At 34.6% G+C, this 15,466-nt stretch overlaps 1 protein-coding gene across 4 annotated transcripts in view; it reads left to right on the forward strand.

The window, feature by feature from the left end:
* Positions 1-15,466, forward strand: part of LOC311598964 (selection and upkeep of intraepithelial T-cells protein 2-like) — a 332,195-nt gene that overhangs the window by 47,559 nt on the left and 269,170 nt on the right. For 2 of the 4 annotated variants that reach the window (XM_084784584.1, XM_084784585.1), the window contains 2 exons: positions 9,885-10,010; positions 11,707-11,856. The exons of the other annotated variants lie outside the window; for them this stretch is intronic. In XM_084784584.1, the coding sequence (XP_084640710.1) occupies positions 9,885-10,010; positions 11,707-11,822 (242 nt within the window). In that variant the 3' untranslated portion in view covers positions 11,823-11,856. The remainder of the gene's footprint in view (positions 1-9,884; positions 10,011-11,706; positions 11,857-15,466) is intronic. 4 annotated transcript variants of the gene reach the window in all.

Below are 15,466 nucleotides of genomic sequence, written 5' to 3' on the forward strand. Positions count from 1 at the left end.
CAACGACTGAAGTTTCCAATGTTTTAAGCTGTGTTTGGGGCCAGATCCTTCAGTTTCTGACACAAGAAACATATACAGCGTTAGAAATTATTATTTTTATATATTTTATTAATTTATTCATATTACACCTCAATTGTTATCCCAACCCCTTGTATCCTCATCCTGCTTTCCCCTCTCCTATGATTGTGACTGAGGGCAATCTCCTCCCCCTGTATACTCTCATAGGGTATCAATCTCTTCTTGGTAGCCTGTTATCCTTCCTCTGAGTGCCACTAGGCCTCCCCATCCAGGGAATGTGGTCAAATATTGGGCACCAGAGTTCATGTGAAAGTCAGTACCCATTCTCCACTCAACTGTGGAGAATGTCCTGCCAATTGGCTAGATCTCAAGAAATTAAACACCACCAAGCCAAATTGAGAAATGGGGCTCAGAACTAAACAGAGAATTCTCAACAGAGGAATATCAAATGGCTGAGACCAGTTAAAGAAATTCTCAACATCCTTAGTCATCAGGGAAATGCAAATCAAAGCAACTCTGAGATTCCATCTTACACACATCAGAATGGCTAAGATAAAAATAAAACTGAAGTAACACCACATGCTAGCAAAGATGTGGAAAAAGAGGAACACTCCTTCATTTCTGGTGATAATGCAAACTAGTACAGTCACTTTGGAAATCTATCTAGAACTATCTCAGAAAACTGGGAATAAGGCTTCCTCAAGACCCAGCTATTCCACTCCTTGGAATATACCCAGAAGATACTCCAGCATGCAACAAAAACATATGCTCAACCATGTTCATAGAGGTCTTATTCATAATAGCCAGAACACTGAAACAGCCTAAGTCTCCCTCCGTAGAAGAATGGATAAAGAAACTGTAGTACATTTACACTATGGAATACTACTCAGCTATTAAATACAAGGAATTCTCTAAATTTGTGGACAAATGGATTGAACTAGAAATGATCATAATGAGTGAGTTAACCAAGAAGCAGAGTCAAATGGTATATACTCACTTATATCTGTACACTAGCCCAAGAGACATGTCCCATGAAAGTCTTCGCTTACCAGGAAAGTGAGATAGAGGAGAGGACATCCTATTGGGACTCTAGGTGAGAGAAGCATAGGAGAATGGGGAAATAGAAGGATCCAGAGGGTCCTAGAAACCTAAAAGAATAACATTATGATGGGCGGATCTGGGCCTAGGGGTCCTGCTCAAACTATGGTACCAGCCAAGGACAATACATGCAGAAATTATTATTTAATTAACTATCATTTACTTTAAACAGTTTTTCATCATTTGTTTGTCAATTACATGTATGATTACAGGTCAAAATGGAATGTTTTTATCTTAGATTACATACAAAAATATGTGAATTTTAAATAATTTCTACTTAATTCCAATTATAATACTTTACTTACACACAATTTCAAGAGACTGTAAAACAATTCAATACTTTTGTCGATCACTTAAGCAAGCAATATGATCACTATTTAGAAGAGAACTTTTTTGATGAATATAATAACACCAAAATAGGATTTTGAAATTTGACAATATTTATTGTTTTAAGGCATAAAGGGGAAATGTGTATAAAGAATGGTTAGCTGCAATCAGTATAGAGGAACACTGTTTATTAGTTGATGGATGATTATTAATATTTCATGTCAATTTATTATTTTAGTAAATCATTGGTCACTCCTTAACCAGGTATACAGCCAAATAACCACACAGACTCCCTATGACATATTTAATTAGACTAGAGCACAATAGTGAGCAATAATTATTACATCCTTAACCTCCAAGCTTGTAAACGTCCCTCCCTTTCAGATTTCTCTCATTATATTTAGTTTTACTCACACCCTACGTCTGTCTCATTACTCCTGTTGCTTCCCAGTCCTCTCCATGTGAATCACCCACCCCACATCCTTCTTCCGTTTTCTCCTCCCCTCCTTCAACCAGGATGTCCCACCTTATTCTCTGTTTTTTCTCAATTTTCTTTAGTTGATTTTTTATTGGCAATATAGAAAATAAATGGTGACATGTTTATCCAAACTTGAGAGAAGATTGTTAGGAAAAATACCACAACACAATGTCCACATTGAAACAAAATAGATAGAGAAATCAGCATTTGAGTGAACAACAGTAAACTCTATACAGTCCACAGGAACATTATGCCAACAACTAATGTACACATATTTTCCAAATCAGAAATGAGAGCTTCAGAATCACATAGGTCACCACCATGCCTTTCTTTGAGTTGATCTTTATCCAGCCACTTTGCTAAAGATGTTTATTAATTATAGGAATTCCTTGGTAGAAATTTGGGGGTCACTTCCATATGCTATCATATCATCTGCAAATAGTGATCATTTAACTTCTTCTTTTCTGATTTGTATATGTTTTATTTCCATTAGTTGACTTATTGCTTGACCTAGGAATTTATATATTATATTGAAAAGATACAGAGAGTGTGTACAGCCTTGTTGTGCTCCTGATTTCAGTGGAAATGCTTTAAGTTTCTTTCCACTTATTTTGATGCTTGGCTATGGGCTTGCTGTATATTGCCTTTACTATGTTTAGGAACTGCTGTGTGAACCCCATCTCTCCAAGACTTTAAACATAAATGAGTGTTTTGTTTTGTTAAATGCTAGTTCAACATCTAAAGAGATGATCATGTGGGTTTTTTCTTTCAGTTAATTTAAATGATGGATTACATTAATGGACTTCTATATATTGAACAACCTTGGTATGCCTGGGATAAAGGCTATTGGTAATGGTGAATGATATTTTTACACTTTTTGATGTGGTCTTAGATTCAGTTCATGAGTATTTTATTGAGTAGTTTTCATCTATGTTTGTAAAGGAAATTGGTCTAACATTCTCTTTCTTTGGTGGATATTTGTATGGTTTAGGTATCATGATGATTGTGGCCTGGTATAATGAGTTTGGAAATGTTCCTTCCATTTTCTATTTTGTGGAATAGTTTGAAAAGTATATGTACTAGCTTTTCTTCAAAGGTCTGGTAGAATTCTGCGCTGAATCCATCCAGCCCTAGGCTTAATTTGGTTGGGAGACTTTTGATGACTGCCTCTATTTCCAGACAAAATAAAAAAGAAATTAAAGACTTTCTAAAATTCAAGGAAAATAAAGGCACAACATTCCCAAACTTATGGGGCTCCATGAAAGCAGTACTAAGAGGAAACGTCATAGTAATAAGTGTCTTTATAAGAAATTGGAGAGATCACATAATAGCAACTCAAAAGCTCACCTGAAAGCTCTAGAGGAAAAAAAGCTAACACACCCAAAAGAAGTAGATGGATAGAAATCATTGAACTCAGGGCTGAAATAAATAAATTAGAAACAAAAAGAACAATTCAAAGAACCAATGAAACCAAGACCTGGTTCTTTGAAAAAATTCAACAAAATATACAAACACTTAGCCAAACTAACTGAATGAGAGAGGGAGAGTATTCAAATCAACAGAATTAGAAATTAAAAGGGAGGCATAACAAAGAACACTGAGAAAATCCAAAGAATCATTAAGTCTTACTTTGAAAGGCTAAATGCCTCAAAATCTGAAAATCTAGATGAAATGGACAATTTTCTTCATAGCTACCAATTATCAAAATTGAACCACAATCAGGTAAGCATCTCAGCCATTTCAAGAGCTTAATTCCTCCTCATTATAGGAGGCCATCAGCTTTAATAACTACACAGCTATATTTAGCTATTTTGGAAGGATTATTGAGTTATGGAAGATCATATGTCAGTGCACAGATACTTTATAAAAAATTGATCATGGTATTGTATTGCATATTACTAACAGTGGATAAAAAAACCCTTTCTATTGGTGTGTGTGTGTGTGTGTGTGTGTGTGTGTGTGTGTGTGTGTGTGTGTGTTACTTTATCAGGTCTTTGGCTCATAATATATTTTTCTGATATTCTGAAGGTATTAGTGTCTTTACACTCTGTTGATTATTTCCCTTGGTTTGCACAAGGATTTTAGTTTCCTGCAGTTCCACTTCATCTTTCTTATGTAAACTGTGCCTTTGAGATCACAATTAGGAAATATTTGATATGCTTTGTTCCTATTTTTTCTTTCAGGAATCTTTTAATCCCATGTCTTAACTTTACATATTTAATCTATTGAGTTGATTTTTGTATAGCTTATAAGACAATGCTTTAATTTCCTTTGTGTGAATACCCAGTTTTCCCAAAAGTATTCATTGAACAAACTATTCTGTTTCATTGTGTGTTCTAGGTGACTTTTCAACTTCATTTGAAAATACATACCTGCATGCATTTCTGTAGTCTCTAGTTTGTTCCTATAGGTCTGTTTTAATGTCAGTTCTACACCAATTCCATTACTGTCACTTTTCATTTTGGGAATTAAATATTATGATGCCTTCAACTAGCTATTTGTTTACAAAGTTCCTTTAGAATTTTGGGGAATATCTCATAGATTGATGAAATTTAGGACTGTTTTCTTTTAGTTTTGTTACTGGGTTGCACTACTAGGTATAATTGAAATTAAAAGACTGTAGCCTATTGTCTAAGTGTGTTGAAATGTTTGTTAGAGTACAGACACAGCAATATAGTAGGGCTTCTTTACATCAAGAAAATATGGATTATTAGTGTCTATTCTCTTAGAATAGTTCACCATGGTGTAGAAATATTGTTTCTGGTGATTGTAGAAGAGGCAGTGTGAATTTCTTCTTTGAAGCAAAGCTTCCATAAATAATCCAGGTTGCTTCATAATTGAAATCCAAGACTATGGTGAATGCAAAGCAATACCATTGTGAGGCCTGGAAGTGCTTGTGAGGAACTCAATTACAAATTTCTGATTTATCTTTCCACTGTGGGAGGCATACTTTCTTTTTTTATTTTTTATGTTAAAGAAATTTTACATATACATTTATATTATTGCACACATATATAATAAACTACCTATAGCAAAAGGAACCATGACACAATCAAGAATTATATAAATGTTACAATCTTAGTGTTTTTGGTTATTTGTATTTGACAGCCTTGAAGAAGATATCTTTCCTATCTTGATGAGTTTAAAATTCTGAAAGTAAATCAATCTCCATCACATCTTGTCATTATCAACTTAAAACACCTATGTAGACCTAAAAACATCTCAACCCCTAAACACCTAAGCTTCATTGTGAAACTAAGCTACCTGGTTATCAACTCCATCAGAGACTTGAGAAGAAATAAACTTGACAACCTGAGTATGCTGAGAGTGCAAGTTAGTAGCTACTCAAATGATAAGATGACAGAGACAGTTTTCTACCTGAATAGTCACCCAAAATTCTCTATAACATTGGAGCACCTTCTTCAGCCTTCTGGCCCAATATATATGACAGATATATTTATGAGGCAGGGACTATTGAGCACTTGCTTACTCTGTCTTGGCAGAGTTTGGCCATCAATTCTGCCTACATTTAAGCTCTCCCTTTTTAGGAAGAATACTGTCTGAGGTAGAAAGGAGTACATTTTGCTCAGTGGCTTGTTTGCCACATTTGAAACTATCTCCATAAGGAGGTTCTTTGATCCTCATAATCCTCTTTGTGGTAGGTTGGGTGTTCCTAGGAGTTAACCTGTCTCATTGTCAGTGAATCTTTAAAATAATAAAAAACATTTTAAAATGCCATATTCTGCATTTCTCTGAGGTTTTTCAAGTCCTTATCTAATATATCTATATCTATCATCATGCAAAAAACTGAAGTCCAAATGGATTAAGGACCTCAAAATAAAACAGGACACAATAAATCTGTTAGAAGAAAAAATTTTCTCCTAACAGCCTTGAGCTCATCAGCACAGGAGACAACTTCCTGAACAGAACACCAACAGCTCAGGTCCTAATATCAACCATTAATAAGTGGGACATTATGAAACTGAAAAGCTTCTATTAGGCAAAGGACACTGTCAACAGAACAAAACGACAGCCAACAGACTGGGAAAGGACCTTCACCAACCCTACATCTGACAGAGGAGAAATATCCAAAATAAGAACTCAAGAAATTAAACACCACCAAACCAAATAATCTAATTAAAAATGGGGTACAGAACTGAACAGCAAATTCTCAACAGAGGAATATCGAATGACTGAGAAACACTTAAAGACATGCTCAACATCCCTAGTTATAAGGGAAGTGGAACTCAAAAAGACTCTGAGATTCCATTTTACACCTATCCAAATGTCTCAAATTAAAAACTCAGGTGACAGCACATGATGGTGAGGATGTAGAGAAAGGAGAACACTTCTCCACTGTTGGTGGGAGTGCAAATTTGTGCAACCACTTTGGAAATCAATTTCATGCTTTCTCAGGAAATCAGGAGTACTTCTACCTCAGGACTCAGCCATACTACTCCTGGGAATATACCGAAATATGCTCTAACATACAACAAGGACATTTGCTCAACTATGTTCATTGCAGGCTTATTTGTAATAGTCATAATCTGTAAACAACCGAGATGTCCCTCAACCAAAGAACAGATAAAGAAACTGAGGTACATTTACACTATGGAATACTACTCAGCTATTAAAAACAAGGAAATCTTGAAAATTTCAGGCAAATGGATGGAACTGGAAAAGATCATCCTGAGCGAGACACACATGGTGTTGACTCACTCATAAGTGGATATTAGCTATATAATACAGGATAACTGCACTACAACACAGACTGAAACGTCACCCAAGAACCATGTATGATGTGGGCCTAGCCCCACTGCTCAGATGTAGTAGCACAGTCTCTTTGTGGATCCCATGTGTGGAGAATAGGGACTGCTTTGGACATGCACTCTGGCCACTGAAATTAGATCACTTCCCCCCTGGCAAGACAGCCCGGCCAGGCTACAGAATAAGAGGTTATAGGTAGTACAGATGAGACTTGATAGACTGATGTCAGATGTTAGGGGAAGAGGGCTCCCCTTTCTGAGGATTAAGGGATGGATGGAGAGAGGATGAGGGAAGGGGGATTAGGAGGGAATGAGGGAAGGGGATACAATCAAACTTTGAATAATTAAACCAGAGAACAAGCAGGTAACTTATATTGCTAATCCCACTATATGGGAATAGCTCTGAGACTGAGTGAAACATGAATTTCTAGGCATAGACAATGCTTCTTGTTGGCTGGAGAACCCCTATGAATTAATATTAGATGCCATTCTTCATATGGCATGAATGAAATTTTTAAAATGTCTTTTTTTCTTCCCATACAAAAAGCAGAAAACCAGCCTTAATTGTTCTGTGCATCACATACAACTTATTCATTCATAATTTTAGGACTATATAATGCTTGTGAGAAATTATATGCTTTCAGAAGAAAAGAACTGGACACTGACATGGGAGGTGTACTTTCTTTGTGGTAGCCATACAGTCCTGTATCTCTGTCTTTGATGTCCTTTTCAGTCTGTGTCTTTCAAGGCCCATGCCTTTCATGTGTTTAATTCACATATTCTTACATGTTCTCCTTTAGTTACTATAGTACAAATATACATTTCTAGTTTTATTTCTTAATTTTAGAAGCATTAAGAACTGCTCATCTCTGCTCAGCATTCTTGAATTCATTCATAACATTATTGTTGTTATTATTATTGGTGGTGGTGGTGGTGGTAGTAGTAGTAGTAGTAGTAGTAGTAGTAGTAGTAGTAGTAGTAGTAGTAGTGTTGATATTCTGGTGTTAGTGTTGGTAATGGTAGTGGTAGTTTTTCAAGACAGGCTTCTTTTTCTATGTACTCCTGGAACACGCTCTATAGACCAGGCTGGCTTCAGACTTAGAGATCTTAGTTGTCTCCGCCCCTTGAATACTGGAATTAAAGACACGTACTAACATACTAGCAAATGTTATTGCTTTTAGTACTGGTCATTCTATGATTATACATACCCATGAATATCATATTCTCTATTATATGTTTGAGTCTTTAGAGATTTTCCTGAATGATATTTATTTACATTCTCAATTCATAAATGACAAAGCCATATTCATTCTTTGGTAACATTACCTAGATCTCTAAGTGCTGTTCAAATGTTATGGGTAAAAGTGTTATGGTATGTGCCGTGGATTCAGCTTTTTATGAATTGGTACTCTTATTTTTGACAGTTTGTATAAAGACATCTTGGGTGGGAATTTCCTGGATATAATTGAGCTTTATGTACCCTGATGCTCCTATGTTTTCCTAGGATTTGTGAAGTTTTCATCTACTATTTCTTTAAATAATTTCTTTTTTCCTCCTTTAATTTCTATTTTGCAAAACTTAGCTCCCCGATTATGTCTCCCATGTAATAAATAATGTGTTCATTTTTTTCATGTTTTATTTTCCCCTCTGTCCTAATAATTCCAAATAAATCCCTTCCCTTTTAGTTTAAGGATTGTATACTCTCTTTGATCAAGTTTCTTCCACCATTGATGCTCCCTTTTGTTTTTGTTTTATTTTTTATGATGCTCAGTTGAGGATTCATGGTTGTCCCTTTTTCATGCCCTCTGTGTAGTGAACTTATTTTCCTCAGGAATCATTTTAATTTTCATTGCTTTTTCATAGCTCACTGTGCCACCTTAAAAATTAATATGATAAAGGCCTCAAGAGATGGTGCAGAGGTTTGCGAAGATCCTAAGTTCAACTCCTAGCAACCACATGGCAGCACACAATCATTTATGAAATCTGGTGCTCTCTTTTGGCATGCAGGGATGCATGCAGTCAAAACACTGTATACATAATAAATAAATAAATCTTTTAAAAAATCAATAGGAGCCTATTGTTAAACTATTCATAGATCTTCATTTTGGAGGTTTCTATTGCTAGAATTCATTGTGTCCTTTCCATGGTACATCTGTTCTGAAAAGTACAACAAATAAACTTAAATTTAGTGACTTATACCAAGTGATATTTTTTTCTTATAGCTCTGGGGGATAAAAAGTATGCAATGTGTTTCACTAGACTGAACACAGAGTTTCCCAGAGTGTCTAGCAAGTACCAATGCAATTACCTTATATAACTTCTAATTATATAGATTATACAATTATATTGTTAATCAGAGATTAATTTGTGCATTCGCAAGTCTGTTTATATTGTTGAGCCACTTTATTTTCTTGCAGTTATGATTATGTAGCCCCATTTTCTTGGTAGCACTCAATGGATATTGAGTTGAATAATATCATATGCTTCCCATGAGACTCGGCAAAAAGTGATGAGTAAGATGTCTTTCAGTTTTAGATCACTTAATGTCCTGTTCATTATAAATTCAAGTGAAAAATCTGTGTTGTTAAGAGCTCTTATTATTATATTGGGTTTACCCAAATAGTCTACCTACTTTAGGATTTCTATCTGTAAATACAGCAGAAGAGATATTTTAACAAATAATATAAACATGTTGCATAGATCCAGGGAGTATATATGAATATTTTGTAGGTCAGTTCTGCATGGTGCGATATGGCTTCCAAATATTTATATCTATCTTAAATATAAAATTCATTCAGCTGATTATAAAGTCCCCACAAATTTTTATTCTATTGCAGTATCAAATTGAAGTTGAAAATAGCAGATAAAAACAAAATAATATAAACTATCTATTTTACACAGTTGTAAGAATTGGGTGAATCAGTCCATTGTAGGTAGAAAAACAATGTCTCTATAGGTTCAATTATTTTTCTCTTTCTTCCTTTTTTTCTTCCTTTTTTGATGCAGAGTTTCATTATTTAACAAAAGCTGGACTCAATCCTCCTGCATCAGCCTCCTGAATGCTGATGACAGGTGTGTATCAAAACAGTCCACTCTGAAGAATTCCAAGTCATAGTAAAAGGATATTGAATGATATGATTTATTTTCTCCTTGTCTAGTGCATTATTTCATTAATTTCTGAACTTTTAATTTTTTAGTTTCTATTTCAGATCCCTTATTTTCCTTGTACAATACTTGGATGTTGAATATGGAAATAGTTCTAGGAGTTCTGTTAATAAGTTTCATTGTTACAAACATTGCAAATTTATGGATTCACAAAGAAAGTGAGTAAGAAGAATCATTATGTTAAGACTAATATGGATCTTTCCTTTTCTTGAAGGTCTTCCTTTATAATTTAGTATTAGCCAAGATTAACTCAGTTTCTCAAGAGAAGACAAATTAATTCCTAGATTTTGAGGGTTTTTTATTTTTGATCATTGTTGTTGTTGTATGCTAGTATTTTAAGGTCAAATTTTTTTTTCTGCCTGAGTTTCTAACTTAAGTGTACACAAAAACCAAAAGGCTTGGATTGGAAAGATGGCTCAGTGTTTGAGAGTACTGACTGCATGTCTAAGGGACATGGGTTTGATGGCCAGCATATACATGGCAGCTCACAACTGTTTGCAATGTCCATTCCAGGGGATCTGATGTCTTCTTCTGACCTCTGTAGATACCATGTGGTACACAGGGTACACAGATATACATGAAGCCAAATAATACATATAGAAAAAATAAAATAAATTTGAAGACATTTTAATGTAGTAACACTTGTTTGGATTGCTTGATAATAGTATGAAAAAATCCTAAATGTGTTGCTCAAATTTTCCATGCTCATGGTTCAATACATGAATCAATTTGTCTGTTGACATATTTTGGAACCTTCAAAAATGCAAACATTGCTCCTTCAAAAATATTTTGATGACATTATTTTCCACATAGATAATTTTGTTTTATATTTCATGAATTGACAAATATAAAGTTTTAATTCTCTATAGATATTTTTTAATTCCTTCACTATATATGTGAAGAAAGTTCCCAAATTTCCATTGTTGTTCAGTCAGATAATTTAAGGCAATAAGTATTCAGTTAGAAGTGACACTGATTTTATCATCAAAAATGTTTCAGATATAATGAGAATCATTGCCTGCAGGTATATGATGTTTCCCAACACTTCTTGTATTCAGATGGCAATTCATAATGTCACATTTGATTCCATTGCTTTTATTACTAGAATATCATTAAGTGAATATTTAGTAGCTGATGTGTAAAATAACAGGAAAAAATATTGTGTAAAAGGCAGAGAAGAAAATTGCTTTCAGATCATAATTTTAATCATTCTGAATAGTTTCTCATAATAACAAAAGTAGTGAAATATTTTAAAATACACTAACACACATAAATATATAGATCTTTTGAGAAATATTTTCCTCAAATGAGAATAAGGAAAGACAAAATATTAATACATAAAAATACACAAAAGTAAATTATTGAAATGTCAATGTAAAAAAATATACTGATGCTATAAATAAATGATCAATTAAATAATAGATATAAAAGCATAGTTGGTCTCTGAATCTTCAAACTATATCTCTCCAGCTACAGCCAACTATGGATAAAACTATTTTTAAAGTATTGTACTTGACTGCCACACCAACCTAGCTGCAAAACTTTTTACCTACAATCTGTTCAACCTGCAAGATATGCTAGCAGGCGTGGCTAACCAATGACTGGTCTAACTAGAGAGGACCACACCACAAAATCTAGCACTTTCCTCCTGCTGTCTGGATGTCTAGGAACTGGAGGCTGGATAACACAACATTTTAGGACAAAACTAAATATATATTGCAAAGAAAGAGAGAGAGAGAGACAGAAACAGAGAGACAGAGACAGACAGAGAGACAGAAACAGATAGAAAGAGACAGAGACAGAGAGGAAGACAAACACAGAGAAAATTTTAATGATATTCTTCTATTCTCATAGAGTGGTATAAAGAACTACTCAGCTGTATTCAGAACAAAGTTCAGAAGAAACTGAAGAAGCCGCAGAGGAGAAAAAGAAATGTGAGAGGCAGAAAAGAGGAGTACACTAAGGCCTAGAGAAACTTAAGTGGAAAGCATGGAGCATCCATGGGTATGAACTAGGTCCAATGAATATATATTATGGTTGTTTAAGTTGGTGTTCTTATGGGACACTGAACAGTGGGAGTGGGTGTGTGTGAGAGATGTTTGGCCCTTTGTCTATGCTTGAAACCCTTTATCTTCTATTGGATTGCCTCGTCCAGCCTCAATAGGATGGTTTATGCCTAGTGTTTTATTTGGTATATATCCCTAGGTATTCTGATTTTGTCTCAAGGGAAATTAAAAATGAGTGGATCTGTGCTGCAGGATGTTTGATCTTATTGTGACATTTGAGATTGTGTACTGTAAAAACTTGGTTTTTGTTTCATGTGGTTCAGCCATAACAAACACCTTTAATCCAAGATCTTCTGTTTATTGTAAACAGATTATTATGGTGTGGTTCAACCCTAGCACACACCATTAATCCAAGAGCTTCCTGCACACAGGATTTAATAAAGTTATCCCTAGGCCAAAGTTGGAGCTGGTAACCAGATGACAAGGATTAAGCAGAAAGGATGGACTTTGAGGTAAAAGGTATTTAAGACAGCATGGAGAAGGAGGAAGATCTGGCTTATTCTTTTTGGGTGATTGGGAGAGCTAGCAGGCCTTTTTTTTTTACTGGGTTACAAGCTGAGCTAGAAAGCTTTTGGCTTTTAGCTTTTGGCTTATGGTTTTCCTTTAGGACATGAGCTGAGCAATAAGGTCAGCTGTGTGTTTCTTCTGCCTCTTTGAGCTAATAGGCTTTCACCAGAGTATCTGGCTCCTGAGTGTTTGTTTGTAAAATTAAATATTTGGAACTTTCATTTTTTAAACCACATTTTGGTCCTCCAACTTGAGGTAAAACTGCATAGACAAAGAGATCACTCCAGGTGCAGACAAATTGAGAACTCATCAGATTTGGTAAGTCATCTGGGAAGTACTCAAGGAGAGAGTAATGGATGGAAAGGACAATAATAGAAGCTTTACATCACTGTTTTGTGATACTCTATATGGCTTTAAGAAAAGAATCAGAAAGTGAAAAACAAAATAGCTTATCTGAAATTGTCTCAATACCAATTATGATTATTATAATTTTGAATTTTATACTTTATTCTTAACAGTCATAATGCCTCTCTGCACTTGCTTTAAAAAGAATGGATTGATAAGATACAAGCCTTAGAAGAAAAATGAGAGAGACTTACACATGAGAAAAAAATACTCAGACACAGACAAGGAAATTTAGACAAGCATTAGAAAGACCAATAAATGACAATGAGGAAAATTCTCAGACACAGACTAAGGATTTTAGAGAAGAGCCTATCATATCAACACATAATGAAAGTGAAATGGGTGACCTAATATTGCTAGAAAATAAACCTTAATTTATTCCATTACTATATAAGACCTACCAGGAGATGATAGGTATTCCCAAGGTTTTAATGAAATTAAATTGAATCCATAAACATATTAGATCTGAGGAGATTTAAGGAAGCAATCATATCCTATGGTACTCATTTACCCTATGTGAACCATATTCTAAATTCATAGGCATTTCAGAACAGGATTATCCTCCAAGACTGGAAAGATTTTTCAACAGCAATACTGGAACCTGGTCCTCAGTTACAATGGCAATCTTGGTGGAAAGAGGATGCAAAGGCCATAGAACAACAAAGTTGGCCAAAAGTATTGCTATTTCCCAGGATTAACTGCTAGGTGAAGGTAAATATGCTGAGTCACAAAGGCAGTTTGAATTTGATGATCACACCTAAGCACTATGTAGTCTAGTAGACTTAAGTGCTTTGGATAAGGTTGAAGAATCAGGAAAGAGATCTGAGTCATTTACTCAAATAATACAAGGTCCAAAGCAAGCCTTCACTGATTGTTTTTTGCAAAGACTATTTTCAGCGGTAAAAAGAATAGTATCAGATTGAAAAGTCAGGAAAGTACTAATTCAATCTTTCCCTTTAGAAAATTCTAACTCAGAATGCAAAAAAGTGATTAGACCTTTAAAGGTAAAATCAGCACCAACAGAGGAATGGATTAGGATGATAATGAATCTCATGTTTATGGTTCTTATCTGATAGGAGAAGTAATTTTTAAAAGTCTTAGGAAGAATCAAAATGATAAGCAAGGCCATTTGAAAAGGAATTGTAGGCAAAGTTTTCTTAGAAACAATATTTTTTCTAGACATAATCCTAAAAGAAGACCCTAGCCTTCTGGGGTATTCAGGTGTGGCAAAGACTGGCATTGGATTAATGAATGCAGGTCAACAAAGAATGGGCAAGGTAACCCACTGTCATTAGGAGAATTCTGAGCAGGTCTTCTGCAGGGTCTGCCATCAAATTCAATTCAGTTGTTCTCTGTCTATATAGGTGAACTTATTCATAGAGAAATTAAAATGTTTAATGCCTGTTGTTAAAAAGCAACCTGCTTTTGATGTAATCAAGGACAGAAGAGCTTCAATAAATTTTAAAAATTAAAGAAAGACTACAAAACATATGTATTTTCAAACTGCAAGAAATGATCAGAGACCAAAGCTAAAAATGAAAATAAATGGCATTAGAATTGAAAGTTAGTGGACACAGGAGCATATGTAAAAATAATTTCACCAAAATCATGGCATCCACAGTGGCCTATTTAGAAAGTGTCAGAAACTCCAGATTAGAACTTTATCTCAGGTAAATCAAATTGTAATATGGGTCTTGTGCATAGGGCCAGAAGGACAAATAGAAACCATATGTGACTAATATAGCCACGGGTCTATGGGGACATGATTTGTTACAGCAATGAAAAATGGATATTAACATTTCTCTAATTTTGGAAGCCAACTATAAAGTAAAGAATGGTACTGAGAAAAATATTAAAAGATGTTATAGAGAATTTTCACAGACTGTTCAAGTTGTCCATAAGCAGGACACAACAGGTGTTGATCCTTCAAAGGTACCAACAGCCCTACCTTAAACATGCCTAAATGACAAGCTTATATGGGTGGATCAATGAATTGTGAAAAAAGAGAAATTACAGGTACTAGAACAGCTGATAAAGGAGCAGCTAAATGCTTAACACATTGAGGAATATACCAGCCCATGGAATTCCCGTGTGTTTGTTATAAAAAGAAATTGGGAAAGTAGAGGGTGTTAACAATTTTAAGAGCCATAAATAACATGAGTCAGTAAATTTTCTCTTTACAGCCTGGAATCACACTTCCTTCTTTACTACCTAAGTCATGGCCTTTGATAATAACTGATTTAAAAGACTGGTTTTTCATGATCCCTTTCAATGAACATGATAGGGAAACATTCACTTTCTCAGTACCTACTTATAATATTTATCCAATTAAAGAAATAATTGTAAGGTCTTACCACAATGAATGCTAAACAGTCCTCCCTTGTGTCAATATTTTGTACAATAGCCACTAGAAATAATTTTTAAACAGTTTCCATAATCTAAAAGTTACCATTGTATTAATGATATCTGATTGGCTGATTCAGATGCAGATACCTTAAGAAAAATGTTTGATGAAGTAAGGAGAATTTTTTCTTTCTGGAGATTATAAATTGATCCTGGAAAAATATAAAGACAAGATTCTATAAATTATATAAGATTGTGGGGGAGTGTCAAGATTAGCCTTTTGGAGGCCCACA

This window comes from Acomys minous (genome assembly GCF_964271855.1).
Source record: "Acomys minous genome assembly, chromosome: 6".
Classification (NCBI taxonomy): Eukaryota; Metazoa; Chordata; class Mammalia; order Rodentia; family Muridae; genus Acomys; species Acomys minous.